This window comes from Grosmannia clavigera (genome assembly GCF_000143105.1).
Source record: "Grosmannia clavigera kw1407 unplaced genomic scaffold GCSC_82, whole genome shotgun sequence".
NCBI classification, from domain to species: Eukaryota; Fungi; Ascomycota; class Sordariomycetes; order Ophiostomatales; family Ophiostomataceae; genus Leptographium; species Leptographium clavigerum.
In genome coordinates, this window is record NW_014040576.1 from 310,884 (window position 1) to 330,327 (window position 19,444).

General features: G+C 56.4%; 10 protein-coding genes across 10 annotated transcripts; 5 read left to right on the forward strand and 5 right to left on the reverse strand.

The window, feature by feature from the left end:
* Window positions 1-207: 207 nt before the first annotated feature.
* CMQ_7970 (uncharacterized protein) lies at window positions 208-1,809 on the reverse strand (the record flags this gene model as incomplete). Its single annotated transcript, XM_014313610.1, has 3 exons — window positions 208-1,317; window positions 1,382-1,439; window positions 1,514-1,809. 3 exons carry the CDS (start codon window positions 1,807-1,809, stop codon window positions 208-210), a joined length of 1,464 nt encoding a protein of 487 aa, XP_014169085.1.
* Window positions 1,810-3,294: 1,485 nt separating this feature from the next.
* Window positions 3,295-4,791, reverse strand: CMQ_7788 (histidyl-tRNA mitochondrial precursor; the record flags this gene model as incomplete). Its single annotated transcript, XM_014313428.1, has 1 exon — window positions 3,295-4,791. The coding sequence occupies one exon, from the start codon at window positions 4,789-4,791 to the stop codon at window positions 3,295-3,297; it is 1,497 nt and encodes a 498-aa protein (XP_014168903.1).
* A 394-nt stretch (window positions 4,792-5,185) lies between these two features.
* CMQ_7863 (uncharacterized protein) lies at window positions 5,186-6,020 on the reverse strand (the record flags this gene model as incomplete). Its single annotated transcript, XM_014313503.1, has 2 exons — window positions 5,186-5,376; window positions 5,876-6,020. 2 exons carry the CDS (start codon window positions 6,018-6,020, stop codon window positions 5,186-5,188), a joined length of 336 nt encoding a protein of 111 aa, XP_014168978.1.
* Window positions 6,021-6,704: 684 nt separating this feature from the next.
* CMQ_7797 (glutaminyl-peptide cyclotransferase) lies at window positions 6,705-8,000 on the forward strand (the record flags this gene model as incomplete). The annotated part of the gene is made up of 2 exons (XM_014313437.1): window positions 6,705-7,432; window positions 7,493-8,000. 2 exons carry the CDS (start codon window positions 6,705-6,707, stop codon window positions 7,998-8,000), a joined length of 1,236 nt encoding a protein of 411 aa, XP_014168912.1.
* Window positions 8,001-8,414: 414 nt separating this feature from the next.
* CMQ_7829 (oligosaccharyltransferase subunit ribophorin) lies at window positions 8,415-9,484 on the forward strand (the record flags this gene model as incomplete). The annotated part of the gene is made up of 4 exons (XM_014313469.1): window positions 8,415-8,551; window positions 8,612-8,810; window positions 8,884-9,171; window positions 9,245-9,484. 4 exons carry the CDS (start codon window positions 8,415-8,417, stop codon window positions 9,482-9,484), a joined length of 864 nt encoding a protein of 287 aa, XP_014168944.1.
* A 344-nt stretch (window positions 9,485-9,828) lies between these two features.
* Window positions 9,829-10,404, reverse strand: CMQ_8010 (uncharacterized protein; the record flags this gene model as incomplete). Its single annotated transcript, XM_014313650.1, has 1 exon — window positions 9,829-10,404. One exon carries the CDS (start codon window positions 10,402-10,404, stop codon window positions 9,829-9,831), a length of 576 nt encoding a protein of 191 aa, XP_014169125.1.
* Window positions 10,405-11,165: 761 nt separating this feature from the next.
* CMQ_7924 (tlg2-vesicle protein of) lies at window positions 11,166-12,470 on the forward strand (the record flags this gene model as incomplete). Its single annotated transcript, XM_014313564.1, has 2 exons — window positions 11,166-11,932; window positions 12,005-12,470. The coding sequence occupies 2 exons, from the start codon at window positions 11,166-11,168 to the stop codon at window positions 12,468-12,470; spliced, it is 1,233 nt and encodes a 410-aa protein (XP_014169039.1).
* A 531-nt stretch (window positions 12,471-13,001) lies between these two features.
* CMQ_7766 (uncharacterized protein) lies at window positions 13,002-15,094 on the reverse strand (the record flags this gene model as incomplete). The annotated part of the gene is made up of 2 exons (XM_014313406.1): window positions 13,002-14,651; window positions 14,972-15,094. The coding sequence occupies 2 exons, from the start codon at window positions 15,092-15,094 to the stop codon at window positions 13,002-13,004; spliced, it is 1,773 nt and encodes a 590-aa protein (XP_014168881.1).
* A 926-nt stretch (window positions 15,095-16,020) lies between these two features.
* Window positions 16,021-17,627, forward strand: CMQ_7982 (proline iminopeptidase; the record flags this gene model as incomplete). Its single annotated transcript, XM_014313622.1, has 3 exons — window positions 16,021-16,099; window positions 16,165-17,247; window positions 17,320-17,627. The coding sequence occupies 3 exons, from the start codon at window positions 16,021-16,023 to the stop codon at window positions 17,625-17,627; spliced, it is 1,470 nt and encodes a 489-aa protein (XP_014169097.1).
* A 725-nt stretch (window positions 17,628-18,352) lies between these two features.
* CMQ_7957 (cytosine deaminase) lies at window positions 18,353-19,208 on the forward strand (the record flags this gene model as incomplete). Its single annotated transcript, XM_014313597.1, has 6 exons — window positions 18,353-18,427; window positions 18,498-18,605; window positions 18,683-18,737; window positions 18,822-18,860; window positions 18,921-19,092; window positions 19,145-19,208. 6 exons carry the CDS (start codon window positions 18,353-18,355, stop codon window positions 19,206-19,208), a joined length of 513 nt encoding a protein of 170 aa, XP_014169072.1.
* Between the last annotated feature and the right edge of the window lie 236 nt (window positions 19,209-19,444).

Consider the following 19,444-nt stretch of genomic DNA (forward strand, 5'->3'; position numbering starts at 1 on the left):
CCGTCATTCTTGTCTGCTCATGTAACGGTTCGCTGTATTGGCCAACGCTTTAAAGCCGGAATGCTTATGTATGGCTGCCGCAAACAACCCGCTAAATCGCCATCTCATCACAAAGCACTACAGGACAGAGTATCAGAAACGAACTTGCCAGGCCACGATACAATACAAAACGCCAAAATGACAATGGGCCTGCCGTTCCTGCATCAGCTAGTGATGTATGCCTGTAACTGGACTCGCCACCAATGGCTCCATTCTCGGTATCACGTGCGTCAGTCCGGCCTCTTCGCGCTGCTCGGCCATCTCGCGCATGATCAAAACGGCCACCTGCGGATTCTCGGTGAGGAACGTGCTCATCTCCTCCGGCACCCGCCTCCACAGCACAGGCTGCAGGTACCCGATCCGCGCCAAGATCATGCGCAGCAGCGCGTCCCGCTCGCTCAGCCCGCCGAGCAGTTTCAAGCACAGTTGTAGCACCTCGGGCAGAGCTGCCCCTGTCCCCACCGACTCCAGCATGTCCACAGTGGCCCGTGCAACCTCCTGCTTGAAGTCTTCCATCATGTGTCGGTTTGCACAGAGGTACACGTCCAGGTTGAGCTCGTACGCCATGAGCCACGATCGCACGTCCTCTTCGCTTTGGTACGGACTCTGATCGAGACCGTTGATTGGTTGGTCACCATCGAAGTACTGTATGAACGCATCGCCGGGGAGCAAGGCGGGGTGGGCTGGAGGCACTACAGCGGCGTGTGGAACTGGGCGCCCCTGCACCATGTGGCGACGGCCTTCCCCGCGACGTTGGGTCCTAACGCGACGATGACGATCGGCAGTTTCGACAAGTCTTCCTGACGGCGAGAGCGCAGGCGGAAATCGATTGCAGTGCCAGCAGCGGCTACGCAGAGTTCTTTCATTCAGAGAGCCTGTCGTCTGGGAGCACAGAGGGCACCGGCATGCTTGGTAGTGCTTGCTCGGACGGCCTTGTCGGGTCGGATCAAAAAATCGGCTGTTGAGGCGTGGCTGATGGGGATGGTCTTGGTGTTCAAGGTCATCTATGGGCAATCCGTCCGCGGTGACAGTCGGCGAATATCTTTCGAATTCCTCAATGTTGCTCCTCCCCTTGCCCTTGACATCGATTTTGGGTTGCAGGGCCCCTGCTAGGGGCTGGATGGGGGCGTACTGCTTTTCGTAGAGGAAGGCGACCAGGAAGTGGAAGATGGCCGGGTTCTCCTCGGGGAGGTCAATGTGCTGAGTTTGGCTCTCCAAGAAGTTGCCCTCCAGGCTGGCACGAAAGAAGTCGTACTTGACCAGGACATCGCGATGAACCTAGGACGCGAAACAGTCAGATTGTGCGAAGAAAGGAGGGAGCTGATGCAAAAGAACTACAAACGTAGAAAGTCTTGGGTGGATTGCCCACGTCCAGCGTAACGATGGGCGAGTTGTATTGTCTGCGACAGGAAGAAGAACTTGTATCAGTGAGATCACGCATGGATGGAAAGCAACAGCGACGAAGAAAACCCACCCATTTGCCGTCGTCAGCCACAGATCTTCTTGCGGATTCAGACTCTCCGCACTTGAGTCGGGGTCATCGTCTATGCCCTCGTCGAGGACGACCGGTCGAGGTGCGCGCGTCGCTGGGGCACGCATCGTGTCCAACAACGTCCGGGTGGCAAGCAAATGCGCGGTAAGATCTGCACTCGCATGGGCAGTGGCTGTTGCGAGATGCTGGGGGGGATTGCCAGCGTAGTTCGTCGCGGCCTGGTTTGTAGGGACCCTGCCCGCAGCGGCCCTGCTGCTTTCACCAACGACCTGTGTCATCTTGTGGTATCCTGTAGTTCTTTAAATATGTCGTTGTTGGCTTTAAAAAAAAGATGCGGTATGAGAATAATCTTTGTTGTTGCTTGCAGCAAACAGCTTGAAATTTTCTCGTAAGATACAACTTCCTCAAAATCACCTTCTGTCAAACACCAATAACGGCAGGAGCGACACAGCCCCTGTGTGCTGGGATGCGCTTTCCCTTTTTGCCTGGACAAATGGACGGCGGGGTGAATAGACAGAAGAGACAATAATAGGGTATACGACATACACGTCACAAAAAGACAAGTAATTATTGATGTCGAGCAACCACAGTACAGAGTGTCCGTATAGCACGCAGAGATTGTGCAAACGGACCAGCAGGATATCCGAAAGGGAGGGGAGACGCAATCTAGGCATCCTTCGCAGAGAACAGCCTTGCGTCAAGTTGTTGAGCTGGTGGATAAGGCCACAGCAATAAAGGTGGCTGCAAACGGCAGCAGCCTATTTTTACTATCCCTTTCAATTCTTTTAATCTATACTTTGGGCTACCTTGTCACCCAATGTTTGACGAAGCAGCCAGCAGCCACCTAATCGTTGTAAAGCCTAACCACAGACGTGCATTAGACAATATCGTACGGCAGGATGCAGCTTAGCTGCGACAAGTGATAGCCAAGAAAACCCACCACCCATTCGGTTATTCCTTGCTGTTCCCGCACGTTATCCCGAATCTCAGACCGTCCAACCACGGAGCCTCTACCACTCAACGCAGCCAAAACAATACTTCAATAAGCTTGGCTTACAATAAGCCTAAAAGACTTCTTAAATAAGGGTTAAGGCAATCAAATATTGCGTAGTGATGCAAGCTAGGACCTGCCGGTGATAATTGACACTGTCGGTGGACAATAGCACTGGCATCCATGTCTGTAACGGCTGCTTAGAGCTGGGCAGGCTGCACACGGACATCAAGAAGAAAGGTGGTGACTTATGTCTGTCACGAAGTCTATCAACGCGTCACGTTGACAAATGATGACTGGATCGGCGTGAAAAAAGAGGAGCTACTAAGACCTGGGAACGAGACCTTTCATGGTTGCTATGACTAACGTGGGGGATCCCTGAAGTATGATTCATTTTCGAGTCGCCCATGTACAGGCTATGTACATACTTTGTGGGAGTTGACATGTGAGAGAGATACCTGCCGCACAGGGATCTTTCCATTACACTATTCGTAGGTCTCCACGTGTAGGCTTTTCTTCAAATTTGCTCTTTTCTCCAAGCAACATACAAGCTGGCATGTTGTATATCAACTTCGTCTCATTCGTATGGCCAACTCCCGCTCTACGTGCAACACATACACCTTCTTCAGAAGCTTTTCAGAGTGAGTGGCGATATCACAACGTCGGGATGCCAATGTTATTATCCCACATGGGATCCTGATGATATTCCACGCGACTCTCTGGGAACCATTTTTATCGCAATATATATTTGCTTCCACTCTGCCCGCCTCCACTATAGCGAGTTCGCTAGCATTGTCTTGATCTCCTCCACCACTTTGTCCAAGGAGACAATCTTGGTCGTGAACACGCCACTAAACGAACCTCCGTGTCTGCCCGTAATGGCCTGCTTCACCTGCACCTTACCCTCGGACAGCTCGCTGCCGTGCAGGACCACCACAATCGGCACGTCCTTGGACGCAGTCATTTCGCCGTCCAGCCGCGGCTTGGCCTTGAGCGTATAGTGCGCCCGGATGTCGGCATCCCACAGCCGTGCAGTCAGACGCGCACGTTCTCGGAGCAGGCCATCTCTCTTGTCCGCCGACATGACGTAGACGTCGAGAACGGGCGCTAGCGGTTTGGCAATGGCATTGACCATCAGCGACTGCCGTGCCTGCAGCAGGGCAAACACGCGGTCGACTCCAATCGACAGGCCCACACAAGGGATGGCCTCCTTGCCGTACATGCCGACGAGCCCGTCGTAGCGCCCGCCACCGGCGATGCTGCCGATCTGGAGCGGTGGGGAGATGCTGATCTTGCTGTCAAACAGGTTTCTTTTCTTGCTGTCACGGACATCATCCCGCATAACTGCCTCGCAAATGAGGCCCGTGTAGTAGTCGAGTCCACGGGCGAGCGACAGGTCTAGCGTGAAGGCACTGGCATCGATGTCCCACGCTTCGAGGTATTCCTGAAGCAGCAGCATGTCCTCGACGCCGGCCTGGATGTCGTTGTTGCTGGCCAACACAGCGCTGTCATCGTCGTCGGCGCCGCTGCTGCTACTGCTGCCCTGCAGAATCGGCAACATCTCCTGCAGTGTGCCGGCTTGTTGTACATAGTGGCCCAAGCGATCGGCCACATCGGCTGACAAGCCCTTTCCTAGCATCTCACGCCGCACGTCTGCCCACGGCAGCTTGTCCAGCTTGTCGACAGCTGCGCTGATCGGCCGCAGCAGCGGCTCTGGCACGCCTGCCACGGCAAAGATGCCGTCCAGGATGCGTCGATGGTTGAGCTTGATGACGATCACGCTGTTTCTGTTGTCAGCCAGGCCAGCCAGGCCAAGACGTGATAGCACCCGCACCAGAATGCCCAGGATCTTGGCGTCGGACATCATGCGGTCGTGCGCTCTGCCGGCAATGTCAAAGTCGCACTGCCAGAACTCGCGCAGGCGGCCACGTGCGAGAGCCGGCTGATCACGGCGGTAGACCTTGCCGATCTGGAATCGCTGGATCTGGCGCACGGTCGGGTTCATGGCCAGCCATCGTGCAAATGGCACGGTCAGGTCGTAGCGCAGGGAGCAGAGCTCGCCGCCCTGGTCTGCGAGATCGTAGATCAGGCGGGCGCCCTCTTCGCCGTACTTGCCCGCCAGTGCGTCACGACGCTCAAAGACGGGCGTATCGAGCTCGACGCCGCCGACATCCTCGAAGACGCGGCGGATGGTCGCGAGGATCTCGGCCTTGCGATGGGCGACGCGGCCAACAACGTCGGTCGTGCCCTTTGGCGTTTTGAGCTCCATTGTTGAGATGCAATCTTTTGATGATCAGTGAAATGAAATGTATAAATCGAGAAGCGGATGGCGTGGGAGACAACATTAGCACCGGAAAGGATATGAGATTCTGTACTGCAATAACATGAGTAAGTCAATTGTTACAAGATGTTGGTTGTTGCCAACAATCATCATTATCTAATGGTGCAGAGGATTAGGTGAATCCTTCTGACAGAAACTTCGACCATGTTCAACGCCCTTTCTCATCTAGGCGAGAAACTTCCACCCATGTACGGGGAAAGTGCATTGTGCAGTTGACATGATAGACATTCCCAGAAGACATAGTAATATTGTAGAGAGAATGTAGGGAGAAATGTAAATAGAACGGACATGTTTTGAATCGAACCCACCTTGCGCTTTCGGCCTAAGAAAGCTCTGCTTCACGCAGCTGTATTATCACGATCTCAACGGCTGTCTGGATTCCTAGCATCTTGATACTCTTCATGGCACCTATCGCGGTGCTGGTCATGGATACCCGCTGCTGTGTGGCGCCGTTCCAGGCCGACTGCCTGCTCTTCATGGGCCTGGCGGCATAGCGGCTTGTCTGTGTGAAGACTGGACGGATGCATGGTTAGCTGATTCTCACAAATCCTTGCCATCCAGGGGATCAGTTCAGGACTAACAGAAGATAATCACAAGGGGCAGCAGTCACAACCATCTAATCTCGACAGCGAGCATGCCAAGGCCCACGACAGCCTCGAGAAACTAGCCCCACAACTCGTGTAGCATCTCGGCGGCCGTTTCAACGCCCGCAACATCGGTGTTTATGAGCGTCAGGGCTCTCGCGTCTTCGTAGGCGTGCGTAGAACTGGATAGTGCTTTGTGGTGAATAAGGCCTGTAAGTGCGCCCTGACCATTACTTGCAGTCGGTCCGGTTGGTGCCGGTTGGGAGAACCGGAAGATGGATAGAAAGATGTGTGGTGCAACAGCCGCCAATACGGGTGCTGAGAAACAGCTTAACAGCACCTTTGGCAGTGTTGTCAGGCTCTCTGGCCTTACGTTACAGAGGAACGGCGCTATGCGTTAGCGTTATGATCCCCGTGGCCCTCTGTACTGTGGTACTGTGGCTGCTCATCTCTTTGGTCCCGTGCCAACAGGACTGCTCTCCGCAGTTTGGCTGCTTCCAGCATCCGATCGATGTGGGGAAGCTTATCGTTGGACAGCAGCTTGCGGTAGCCGTCAGACAGGACGCCGTGCATCTACCAAAAGTATGTCACGCTGTGTTCCGAAACGAGAGCAGTCCAGTGCCTATAGAAGCTAGCAGGCCTAGGACAGGATTGGCATTAGAAACTAGCCGGCTGGGCGGACACGCGTGCCATTGGACGACCACAACTGCAAGCCTGACCAGAGCGTAAAAACTAGATGCAGCCTAGCCGTGATTTAGCAATGGCGGCTGCCGCTTGACTCGGTCTGAACGTATTATCACCTTTTTTCCAGTGGCCGGCCAGCTTTTCTTGTCTTGACAGACACTGGCCACAGCTGTCACAGTCTCCAGGGCAGAAAGGCCAGGAGCCCTAGAGAGAGACGACAGGAAGCCAAGGACAGCCATTCCTGCTCTGCCAGCCGGGGGGTGAGCTCCTGCCCTTTTCGCTGCAGCAAGCGGCCCCCCGTAAGATGTTATGGTGGGCCACCGATCGGCGCACGTTGGCCACGCGCTAGGACCTTTGCGGCTCGCACGTTTCCCCTGTGGCAGCCCTGACGTCCCGCATCTGGTGCTATTCACATCCTGTTCAATTTCTCCTTGGGCTCGAAGCGGCCGTTTTCCAGTGCCACCACACTCTTGCCCCTGCTCTTCTGCTGGTGGACCACTGGGCAATGCCTCTGACGGCCTGCAGAAACACCTCGCTGGATTGACACTGCCGTCGATATCCACCACTGCGATCATGACCCGGCGAACTTTTGCTTCTTCTCCGGCTTCGGGTTCGGTCGATTTCTCGTCCTCGTCCTCGTCCGGGCACCGCCTCCGTCTTCGACTGTCTCGTCCGACATGCCTCTTTCTGCTGGCGCTCCTCTTCCTCCTGGTGATGGCCTCGTCCATGGCCGTGGTGGCAGCCTACAGCCCGCTCTCGGACGAGGCACTCCGGCGGATCCCGGCGGCCGGCGCCGACTTTGACATCCAGAACGGGGCATTGCTGGCGCCGATCCTAGTGCCGCGTGTACCGGGAACGCCAGGCTCGCGGGCGGTGCAGCAGCATTTTGTGCGCTTCTTCCAGCAGAGCCTGCCGGCCTGGCAGATCCAATGGCACAACACGACGGCACGCACGCCAGCCACGGGCGACCGCGAGGTTCCGTTTGCCAACCTGATCTTCCGCCGTGACCCGCCGTGGGCAGCACCAGGTGACGTGGCCCGCCTCACGCTCGTCGCCCACTACGACACCCTCTACCAGCCCGAAGGCTTCCTCGGCGCCATCGACAGCGCCGCGCCCTGCGCCATGCTGATGCACGTCGGCCGCGCCATCGATGCCGCCCTCACGGCCAAGTGGGATGCCATGACAGCGGCGGGCGAGGCTGGCAGCGGGCTCGAGGAGGAGCGCGGCGTGCAGATCCTGCTGCTCGACGGCGAAGAGGCCTGGGTCAAGTGGTCCGCCACAGACTCGCTCTACGGCGCCAGGTGAGCTCTCCCTCGCGCTCTCTGTCGCGCTCGTGGCACCTGCTAACACACACACCCCAGGGCTCTGGCCGAGGACTGGGAAGCCACTCCCTACGAGGCCCTCTCGACCTTTCCCACGCCCTTGAGCTCCATCAGCCTCTTCGTCCTGCTCGACCTCCTCGGCTCTGCCAGCCCCAAGGTGCCGTCGTACTTCCAGACCACCCATTGGGCCTATCAGCACATGGCCGCCCTGGAAGAGCGCATGCGGAAGCTCGAGCTGCTCGAGTCGCGGCCCCAGCGCAACTTTCTGCCCGAGGCTGCCAAGAGCTCTACACAATTCGCCCGCGGTTTCGTCGAGGATGACCACGTCCCTTTCATGGCCCGCGGCGTCGACATCCTCCACATCATCCCCAGTCCGTTCCCGCGCGTGTGGCACACCATGGACGACGACGGCCAGCACCTGGACCCGTCCACGATGCAGGACTGGGCCAAGATCGTGGCGGCCTTCGTCGCCGAGTGGATGGAGCTCGATGGCTTCCTGCCTCCTGTAAAAAGGCAAGCATCACGAGAAGCCAAGACAGAGTTGTGAGAGAACGTTAGAAAAGCGTCTGCTTCAGCCGGTTGGGAATATTGTCAAACAAGGCAAACGCCATACATAGTAGAAAAGTGCGCCACGTACAGAGTATAAACGAGTAAATACATACAAAGTACATTTCACCTGTGCGGGGCCGTAGAAACAGGTCCACTAGCATGCCGCAAAACACGTGCCCGGACACGTGCCAATGTACAGACTCCACAGAGAGACACGTAACTGCTTTTGGCAGGGCATTGCTAGAAGCTCTGTAAAGCTGGAACAAGAACCGTGTTCTCTTCTTGGCGGGGGACATCCGACGACAGCATCTCTTCGCCGCAACCTCTCTGGACATCTGCCTCCACCCTTGTGTTTGCCTTTCCGACCAATCCCTTTCGTCTTCCTCGCCCCCCGTTCTCTCGCCCAGCAACAATGCGGCTGCATTCGGCATTCGCCTCATCCCTGCTGCTGGTGGCAGCTGGAGTTGCTCAGGCCGCCTCGTCCTGGTCTTTCGACGAGGCCAGCATATCGGTCAAGGCCAAGGGCAGCAGCGACACGGTGCAGGAGAAGTAGGCCCTGCCTCTGCGTGACTGTTTTGGCGCATCCGTCCGGCCTCTGACACGTCCCAGGCTCAATGCGAGGAACCCGCTGGCATCGGCCATCCGGCTCGGCAGCGATGGCGTCGCCAAAATCAGCCTGACGGCCAAGGACAGCGGCAAGGCCAAGCGTCCACACCAGGCCTTTCTGCTGCTGCAAGACGTCGAGTCTGGCCTCGAGGCGCCCTTCCCGCTGACCGTTAAGGAGAGCGGCAAGGGCACCGTCCAGATTGTGCGTTTTCTTTTTCTTTTTCTTTTTTTTCTGTCCTTTTGTTCTCCGATCGCCGGCTAACTCGGCTTCTTAGGCGCAAAAGGACATTCCCGTGCAGCTCGTGCTGGCCAAGCAGCCGCTGCGCGCCAGCATCGTGATCGGCTCGTTCGGCTCGGCCCAGGGCTACGCTGCGCCCGTCTTCGACCTCCAGCTGCAGGTTGACGCCAGCGCCGCTCCTCTGGTCTACGAGGCGCCCGAGCGCTTTGGCAAGCTGCCCGAGATTCACCACATCTTCCGCGCTGACCCGCAGTCGCCGCCCAAGCCGATCAGCCTGTGCTTCGTGCTGCTTGTGGCCGCCGCCCTGCCGGCTCTATTCGTGGGGGTGAGTCGACCAGTTCGCGAGATGGGGGCCACCACTGCGGAAAATGGAAATACTGACACCTCTCTCTCTCTAGTGGCTCGTGCTTGGTGCCAATGTCAGTCATCTCAGCAAGGCGCTAGCAGCTGCGCCCGTGTCGCACGCCTCCTTCTTTGGCTCCGTCGTCGCTCTCGAAGGCATCTTCCTCCTCTACTACACATCGTGGAACCTGTTCCAGACCCTGCCGGTTGTCGGTGTCGTCGGCGCCGTTGCCGTTCTGAGCGGGTCGCGGGCCCTCGGTGAGGTGCAGGCACGGCGTCTGGCGGGCGAGCGGTAGAGAGAGGCCAAGCAGGCAGATGGAAGAGGGGACAAAGGATTGTAACACGGGCCTGGGCCTGGCCTTCCTTCTCTCTCTTGCTCTCTCTCCGCCCTGGCAAAGGCTGCTGAATAAATGAATGGCCTCGTTTTTTAATCAGGACATTACGCGATGAGCAGGACAAATGTACATTAGTGGCTAACAACAGCAATAAGCAAGCAGTGGACCGGTTCTGATATTCGGGTCATATCACACCTAAAGGGACATAAAGATGGGATGCATTCAATAGAGGTGTCTAATGCCGAAAATTAAAATGTGCAGATACAGCCCAAGCCCTCGACTCATGTCTTCACGAGTCCCATCCGCTACCTTGTAAACTCGTCCGACAGCGGCTGCTTCTCGCTGTCTGACCACATTGCGCTGTGGTATGGTGGCGGCGGCTCTGTCAACTCCACCTCGCCGATCGACCGCTGCGTGAGATCACGACTTCCGAGGACCGGCTGTCCGTAGCCCTGCTGCGTGTATTGCGGGCTGGCTGGCCGGCCATAGAACACGCCCTGCTCCTGTATTGGAGCTTGCCTCATTGGCTGTTGCTGCTGTCGAGGATATACAGGCTCCATCGGCCGTTCCGGTTCATACATCTGTGCTGGCTGGAGTGGCTGTCCGGACGACTGGCCGGACGACTGGCCGAGGTGGTTGACAACGGCCCTCACGCCGGTCCGAATCAGACCGTTCTCGCGGCGCATCTGCCGCTCGTACAGCTTGTCCATGGACCGCTGGTGGCGCAGCTCCCGCCGCAGCGCGCGGCTGTCCATTGGTCTGCCACGGTAGTCATTGTCGTTGTAGTATGAGCCGTTGTTGGGACCACTGACGCCATATCCGTTATTGTTGGATCCGCCCGAGGACATGGCCATGCCAAGAAGGTCTCGGATGATAGGCATGATGGATGAAGAAGAAGTATAAATTCAGGGTAAGGATTGTATTAGAACAGAGTGATTGAGATAGGAAAGGATGGCTGGGTTTGCTTTAAAAAATGTGTAATAGGCCTTTTTCTTTGAATGTGTTATAAAAGATGCTACGAACACGAGAGACCATCGGTTGTCTCTCTTATATATACACAATTCCCGTCTTACGGCTTGCATCACGACAGACACACAGAGCTTTTACAAGCAAAGGCTCGCACGATGCAGCCCGATGCGGTAACGCCTGCTATGTTGGCTGTGCCTTTGGGGCGCAGTTTGCAGTGAGACTGCGCTATCCGTCATTACCAGCAGACACATCCCATTGGTCAGATGCAATCATTGCGACTGGCTGCGAGTCACCCCATAGGCAGGAACGCGAAACTAGGGGCTGCGATTACGTAACCTGGCCGACATCCAGGTGACGATTGCTCCTGCCTGGACCGCTCGTTGGCCGCAAGGCACCTAAGCTTCCAAAGCGAGCTCCGTCTTTCCTCTCGAGCTGCACAGGACAACTCTCCATCGCCGGTTCTGCTGCATCTCGATTGCGCCTTTGTTTCTGCCAAGCTCTGCAGCTTTTCCATGGATCCGGCTAGACGCAATTGATCAACGAGGAGCTCATTTCCATTTACGGAGCAAAGAGGCACGCTCTCCTGTCTGCTCTTCTTCTGTCCAATCTCGACGATCCCAATCTCAGCGACCGGTTTTTGATCGTCCGTCTCCTCCTCCTGCCCCTCCTCACCATGGCTTCGACAACACCGCCGATCCGGCTGCCGACCGCACCGGACGAACCGCCGCCATGGTCGCAGCCCGGCCCCGCCGGCAACAGCAGCAGATCTGTCTCGGATACCAACCGACTCGGACGGCGCTACAGTCTCGGCCGGAGCCCGTCGTCGCGCTCAGGCGTCCGTGGACAGCTGGCCCAGGGCAGCGAGATGCTCGCGTCGTTGGCGGCAAGCGTGCGCACGGCGGCCGACCACGCGGCCGGCTACTTTGTGCGGCTGCCTCCATTACAGCGCGTCTTTGTGGCTCTCGGCATGGCGGCCGGCTTTTGCGCCGGCGTGCTGCTGCTCACGTACAGCCATCGGATCTTTGCATGGCTCGGCCCCGTGGCCAAGGGCTGGCACGACCTCCGTGGTGGCTGGGTGCTCGTCTGGCTGCTCATCTTCGCGTCCGCCTTTCCGCCCATCATCGGATACAGTACCGCCTGCACGACCGCCGGCATCGTCTACGGCTTCCCTTGGGGCTGGCCGCTGGCCGCTACTGCCAGCGTCGCCGGCAGCCTCGTCTCGTTCCTTGCTAGCCGCGGCGTGCTTAGCCGCTATGTTGACCGCCTCGTCGGTGACGATCGCCGCTTTGTCGCCCTCGGCCACGTCCTCCGCCAGGATGGCCTTTGGGTCCTCGCCGCCGTCCGCTTCTGTCCCCTGCCCTACAGCCTCAGCAACGGCTTCCTGGCTACCATCCCCAGCATCACCCCGCTGTCCTTTGCCCTCAGCACGGCCATGGCAAGGTTTGTTCATCTTTTTCATCTTCTACTGCTTTTCTTCGTTCTTTTCTCTCCCCGCTAACTCTTTCCTTCCAGCCCGAAACTCATCGTCCATGTCTTCATCGGCAGCCGCATCGCCAAACTAGCCGAGGAGGGCGACTCCATGTCCGTTGGCGACAAGGCTGTCAACTATATCAGTATGATGATCTTTGGTCTCTTCGGTGTCGGCATCGGCCTGCTGGTCTTCCGACGCACCATGGCTCGCGCTGCTGAGCTTGACGCTGGCGAAGGTGCTGAGGAGGGTCGCGCTGGCTTAACCACCGGCGAGGATGGCCCCTATGCCGATAGTGACAATGGGGAGCTGCTCAACCCTGATGACGTCGATGTCGCTGCCCTGATGGACGAAGACGACATCTCTCTGTGGGCCACCGACCAGTTCGCCGACAGCGATGGAGCGGACAGCAGCACCGCCGCGGAAGGTCAAGGCAACAGCGGTCGTGCAGCGACATATCGCGACGGAGATAGTGAGCCTGCAAAAGCGCCGGCCTCGCGCAAGCAGTGAGCACTTGTTCCGAGTAGATAAACGCAGTCCCAGGGCTGAGGAATAGACGGAACATCGCGTACTTTTAGATATATGTGAACGAGCATTGGGGGTTTGGGGTCGGGGTCGATTGGTTTCCGGTGTTGTGTTTTGTTTTTGCATCTGCATTACATTGCATTCTGGGTATCATTTTGTGTATGTCTGCTTGATTGGTTTGCTTGCCTACGTCGAATCTGTCGACTCAATGGCTTTGGCTCTTAGCCAGATAGAAGAAAATCACAATGGTTATGATCATCAGTGGACATTTAAATCGTATCTTGCGACTGAAAAACTATATTCATTTCATGCTATGAATTACTGCTCGCGCACCACATCCCAAACGCCGTTGGGCATATAAGCAGCAGTCGTAGCGCAACTTTCCAAACGCCATCGCTGAAATGAGAAACCCTTGGAATTCAACCCTCAAATTCAATCCTCGTACCACATATATTATACGTATAAAAGTAGGTCTGCACCACTGAAGGTCAGACAAGAAAATTAAGAACAGCAGGCTCACTTCTGCATGTTCTGGAAGTGCTGCATAAACTGAACTGCCTGCTCCATGGAGTAGCCAATGAAAACAGGTCCAGTAAACAGCATCTGTGGAGCAGTGCTGTCTCCCTTGGTCGCAGTTGTAGGAGGAGTGAAGTTGACGAAAGCCGGCGCCGGCTGATAAGACGTCGATGACGGCATCTGCGCCGTGTGCATTGTCTGAGGCATGTACGCCGCCTGGGGCATTCGCGGCTTCACGGGCGTAGTCGGTGACTCTGTTTCTGCAACCACAGGCAGGACAAAGCCCTTTTCAGGCTCCTCTTGACGAGGACCCGCCTCAGGACCGTTTTCATGTCCATGAGGCGATGGAAAAGCCGGCGCACCAGCAGCAGCAAGCTTGGTGTGATCAAAAGGGCATTTGCGCGCCTTCGGGGGACTGGAAGCATCAAGAGGCACGGGGCGACGAGCCCCTAAACGGGGACTTGGCATGCGAACTGGCGCAGCTGGTGGTGACAGCGGCGGCTCCGTGTTGGCATTTGGCAACGACGACAAAGGAACGGCAATGCCCCAAGGCCGGCTTGGAGATTCGCCCAGCCTGACCTCCTTCAATGGGCGGTTAAAGTGGCTCTGGCGATCCCCGTCGATCTCGTCAACACCCGCGACCGCGTTGATGTGGCAGTCGCCCAGGCTGCCAGCACGAGTACGGCTCCGACTACGCCGTTCATAGGATTCGTCGTCTTCTCCGTTCATGTTGCCTGGCCGCCCATCAACAGCGCCCACACTGACAGCCTTGGCCCAGTCTTCAACTCGCTCGTTAGAGCTCCGGTGAAGCTCAGCCCGTTCGGCCTGATCTTCCGGTCCTCCACCCTCAGGCAGAGGGAGCATTGGCTGGTGCAGATGGCCCAGTCCTGAGATCATGCTGACTAAGCTCCCATATTTTGCATCAAGCTTGCGGATTTGCTCTTCGTTTTTGTTGTACCGCCGCACGCAGATGGCATGGCTCCGCGGAAGCTCATGCTTGTGCGTTTCCACGTAGTGTGCAATCTCCTCTGGGGAGTGCTGGTCCATAAATCGTATCGGACACTTGACAGCGCCTGCGCTGGAAGGGGCAGTCTGCGACTTTGCCTCCTCAAGCATCGTGGCACAGATAGGATCTGCAGAATCGTGGGGTGTAGGATCCGACCTATTCTCTGCCGTAACAGTGACCTCGGCAGCATCAGCACCACCTGGCTTGTCACTACCAGTTGGGCTTACGTTCTGCTGTAGGTTCGGCGGTTTTTGTTCCTCTCCCTCATGCTGCGGTTCTTCTTTTTGCTGCTGCGACTGTTGTTCCGATTTCACGGCTGAGAACGGGCACTGAAGCATTCCCTTCTTCCCTTCAACTGTAAAGTCCTGCTCCATGACGGTTGACGGTGGGCTTGTAGATGCTTTAGACGATATATTGTCCTGAACTACATTTCGAGCGGCCAACTCCTGGGCAGCGCGTCGGCCGTCTCTGATTAATAGAGCCAGCTGATGCTGATTGCAGCCCGCCTGCCCACGCTTTGGCAACGGCACATATGCACCGTGAATCGTTACGGGTTGATGCAGGTCAGGTGGTAACTGGAGCTGTGCCAGTGTCTCCGAGATCTCTGGGCCTGCTGGAGCATACTTGTCGGCAAGATACTGGTACTGTTTGTCGGTTAGCAAAGTTCAAACAGAGCTATAAACGACGCAGGTACTGCCAAAAGGTAAAAAAGGAAGCAGGAGCCAGTTTCTTTGATCAGAGAATGGTAATAATAGTGTCTATCTTGGCCGTTACAAGCGGCTCCAGATCTAGAGCTAATGTAAATCATCATAAAGAAAACATGCGAGTTCGAACAGGGTCCGAAAGAGGCACAAAGTGAGCTTTGCAGCTTGCAGTGACAGAATCCCGAGGTGGAGACCGAAAAAATGCGAAAGCAAGATGCAAAAGAGTGATAGTAAAACATGCAGTCTCCAAGACAACGTACCTGTTCGGTCGCAAAGCGCAGCTTATGCTCCAAGATCGTCTTCCGATCGATCAAGCTCTGTACCTCATCGGCAAGAGTGTAGAAAGACTCGGCAAGAGTCTCAATGTCGTCCTGACGAGTCATACCATGGGTAGTAGGGAATGTATGTTAGAAATCGAAAATGTTAAAAGTTACAGTGACTGAGAAAAGCGTAAAGAAAACGCGGATATGAATTAGATGGCAATTAAAAACAGGTGGAAACAGGGATGCTAATCAAAAGATGGAACGATGGAACGCGAAAAATCTCCTGACGAAGATGGGAGGGGAAGGCGGGATGAACGGAAGAACAGAAGGCGCGATGGCCAACAAAGTACAGGAGGGAAAAGGAAGAGAAAGGAAGAAAAAAATCAGTCGAGGATTAATAATGGGCGCAAATTCGACTAGTGAGAACTTCTGGCAGAAAGTCGGGTTATCTTATCGGCGGACATTCACCGGTATTCCCCGCCTTCAGGCCAGCGCCACGAATCATTCAGTTCAAAAAAGAAGGTGCAGTGCGACTTGAGGACTTGGTGGCCCCTTCCTCACCGATTGAACCTGCATCTGGACACATGAAATCTGATTGGAGACGTAAAAAATGGATTAATTAAACTCTACATATTCATCTACATAGTTCATATGTACCGAGCAACCTTTCTTTTCGATGTGGCACGCATTCTGCACCATTGACGAAGTCGAAAGCCAACAACCCGACCGGATTGAGTGCGCCAGTGGGTGGTCTTCAGAACACCAGTCCCACCACCTTCTTCCTTTGGGTTAGGCAGCTTCTATCAGCGGCCCTTTTGAATAGTCCATTGCCTCGTGCCTCGTGTCTTGCTTGTGCCGTGCGCTTAACCCTGTGCTGCTGTTTGACCACGGCTGCATTGGCTGTTCAACTGCAACGATCCTTGCTTTTCGGCCTGTACCGTTCTCCTCATTGGGCAACAGTCAACACAAAGACGGCATCGTAGGCGACAATTGAACGACAAAACAAGGCTTCCCGGCAATCTCGACACAGAGGAAGAAACAATCACATGGCTCTGCCTTTGCGAGCTGCAGGGCGGGTCATTCCCGCGGCCACGCTTGTGAGCAGCAATCTGCACTGTCTACCATGTGAGTTGTGTGGAAGCGGCCTGGTGGTGCATGCAGGACGGCAGGATGTTTGCTGACAAGGACAGCACAACTGCTCGTGGCAGAGCTGTTCTTCGATGTGCCGCTCAACTACCGGGACCCGGACGGCGAGAAGATCCGGTTGTTTGGACGGGCGGCCTTTAAGCACGAGAAGCCGATCGTGGCCAGTCAGCCGCCGTGGAGCACGGAGATGCACGCAGGCAATGGGCTACGCGACCTCCTCTTTGGCAAGCCGTGGCTGGCCTACCTGGAGGGTGGGCCAGGAGCGGGCAACCGGGAGCCGCAGGACTACCCGATCACGCGGCTTCTGCTCGGTCGCGGGTATCAGCTGCTCTTCCTGGACTACCGCGGCACGGGAATGAGCACGCCGGTGAGTGCGGCGACGCTGCAGCAACGCGGATCCGCGACCGCCCAGGCCGAGTATCTGCGACAGTTCCGGGCCGACAACATCGTGCGTGACCTCGAGGCAGTGCGGCGCTGTCTGACAGCTGACCAGCCGACGACACGGCGCAGCTGGTCCATCATGGGGCAGTCGTTTGGCGGCTTTGTCAGCCTCACGTACCTATCCAATCACCCAGACAGCCTGCGCGAAGTCTTTTTGACAGGCGGCCTGGCGCCCGTGGGCCACACGGCCGACGAGGTGTACCGGGCGACGTACCGCAAGGCGCTGGAGCGCAACCAGGCCTACTTCCGCAAGTTTCCTGAGGACTCGCAGGCGCTTCGCATCATTGGCAACTTTCTCAACAAGCAGCCCGACGGCGGTCTGCCCCTGCCGGCTGGCGGCCTGCTGACCTTCCACCGTGTGCTCACCTTTGGCTATGCCTTTGGCTTCCACGGCGGCCTCGATAACACCCATGCCATCCTGCTGCGCATGCGCACCGACATCGACCGTCTCGGCATACTGTCGCGGCCCACGCTGACCGCCGTCGAGCAGTTCTTCCCCCTTGACAGCATGCCGATCTACGGCATTCTGCACGAGCCCATCTACTGCTACGACAAGGGCATCGCTTCGCGCTGGGCTGCACAGCGCGTCGCTGCCGAGTTCGAACAGTTCCAGTGGCTGGAACAGTCCGTCATCTCGCCCGTCGCCGAGGGCCAGCCCCACCACTACTTTTCCGGCGAGATGATCTGTGAGTTCATGTCTCTTTCTTTGAATTCTTTCCTGAGAATCTTCTCTTTTCTTATATTTTCCAACTCTCTAGATCCCTTCATGTTCGACACCTATCCAGAGCTCATGCAGATAAAGGAGGCGGCCAACATCCTTGCTGAGTACGACGACTGGGAGCCCCTGTACGACGAGAAGCAACTAGCCGAAAACCGCGTGCCCGTTTACGCAGCCAGCTATATCAACGACCTGTACGTAGACTATGAGCTGGCGCGGGAGACAGCCAGAAAGGTGGGAAACATCAAAGTGTTTGAGACCAACACCCTGTACCACAATGCCATCCGGTCGCGGCCTGACGAGGTCATGGCACAATTGTTTCGCCTGCGCGACGATAGCATCGACTGAGGTTTCCCGGTGGTGAGGGCCGGCACAGAAGTGAGCGAATCATGTGTTACGAGTGTTGACAAGAGAGCGGAGAGACATGATTCAGACAATAACCACTTGAATACTGGGTCAATATTACTTGTGGGAATTGCGAGCATTGTTCGACGGCGATTTCGCTGCTAGCTTGTCACTGTGCATGACATTTTGTAGAACGTTATAAACAAATCCGCATAGGATTACTAGCGATGTAAAGACGGCATGGATGGTTTTCATGCTATATCGGCAGTATATAAAGATTTCCTAGACGATCCACTTTCAGCACTTGTAGCCGTAATCGTAGTTGCCTTGCCGCTTCTTCAACGTGCTCGTACTCATACATCGACGTTGACATCAAACGGGATACAAACAAAGTGCGAGCACCTTGAACGGCCCCGATCCTCCTTCCTCTCGGCTTCATAGCCAGAGACCAACGATCGCATCTTCGGCCGACGGGAGGCGTTCACGTGCGCTGCACTGTGCCTTCCGGCGAGGCCTTGCCCGTTGAGGCAGGAACGGGCTATGGGAAAACGCCCGGAACACGCTACTATCGGGCAAGCCTCGTCTTATCGGCGGGGCCTCTACGTCTGCCGAGACCCCACTCTTCCCATTCGGTGATCTTCAAGTGTACGCCTTTTTTCCCTCGTCCGTTCTCGGCCTCTCTTTTGTTTCCTCCTTTCCCTTTTCCTTCGCACCAGCTCGCCGTCGCCATGCTCTCCGACCAGGAAGCTCTCCAGATCGCCCTCGACGAGGCCAAGGCCGGCTTCGCCGAGGGTGGCGTCCCGGTGTGTTTGCCCTTCTCCTGTCTTTGCCTCGTTTCGTCTGTTTTGTGCCCTGTTTGTGATCGGTTCGCAGCCCAGGCTGACCATGGCACAGATCGGCGCCGCCCTCGTCTCCGCCGATGGCACGCTGATGGGCAAGGGCCGCAACCAGCGCGTGCAGCTGGGCTCGCCCATCCACCATGTGGGTTTTCGGTATTCGGGTTTCGGTTTTCCTGCTCCAGCCCATCTTCTTGTCTGTCTGCTCACTGTCTGCGCCAGGGCGAGACGTCGACGCTCTACAACACCGGCCGGCTGTCGGCGAGCGCCTACAAGGGTGCGTATTGGTGCAGGGGTTGGCGGCCGCATCACTCTTCCTCGATCTCGACGTACTGACGTGCTAAAATGGACTTGGCTTTAGGAAGCACAATGTACACGACGCTATCACCCTGCGACATGTGTGAGTTTTATTCCATACTTCCTCCCTCCACTCTCCTTCCCCCACGTGCTTACCTCATAGGCACCGGCGCTTGTATCCTCTACGGCATTAAGCGCGTCGTCATCGGCGAGAACCGCACGTTCCTCGGCGGCGAGGCCTACCTGAAGCAGCGCGGCATCGACGTCGTCGTGCTCGACAACAGCGAGTGCCGCGAGCTCATGGAGGCATTCATCGCCAAGAGCCCCGAGCTGTGGTGCGTGTGACCTTCCATCCTCTACTCTCCAACATCCTGCTGACGTCTTCAGGAACGAGGACATTGGCGTCGAGAAGCGGGTATACTCCAAGGAGAGCAGCCAGCCGGCTTCATAAACGTCCAGATGTAGACAGGCACCGATAGATCGACACCTGTTGTGCTCGGTCATCTCGTTCATTGGAAAATATACAGAAAAGAACTGCAAAATACAACTGCCAGCCCTTGGGGCATGATGGCGCTTGTTACCTATATAGAAACTCCAAGCTGCCGCTTAATCCCGTTGTGCCGTTCCTTTTGTATGGATATCCCCTTCATTCCCCTCCGTTTCCCACCACAGAGACAGTAGCCTTTC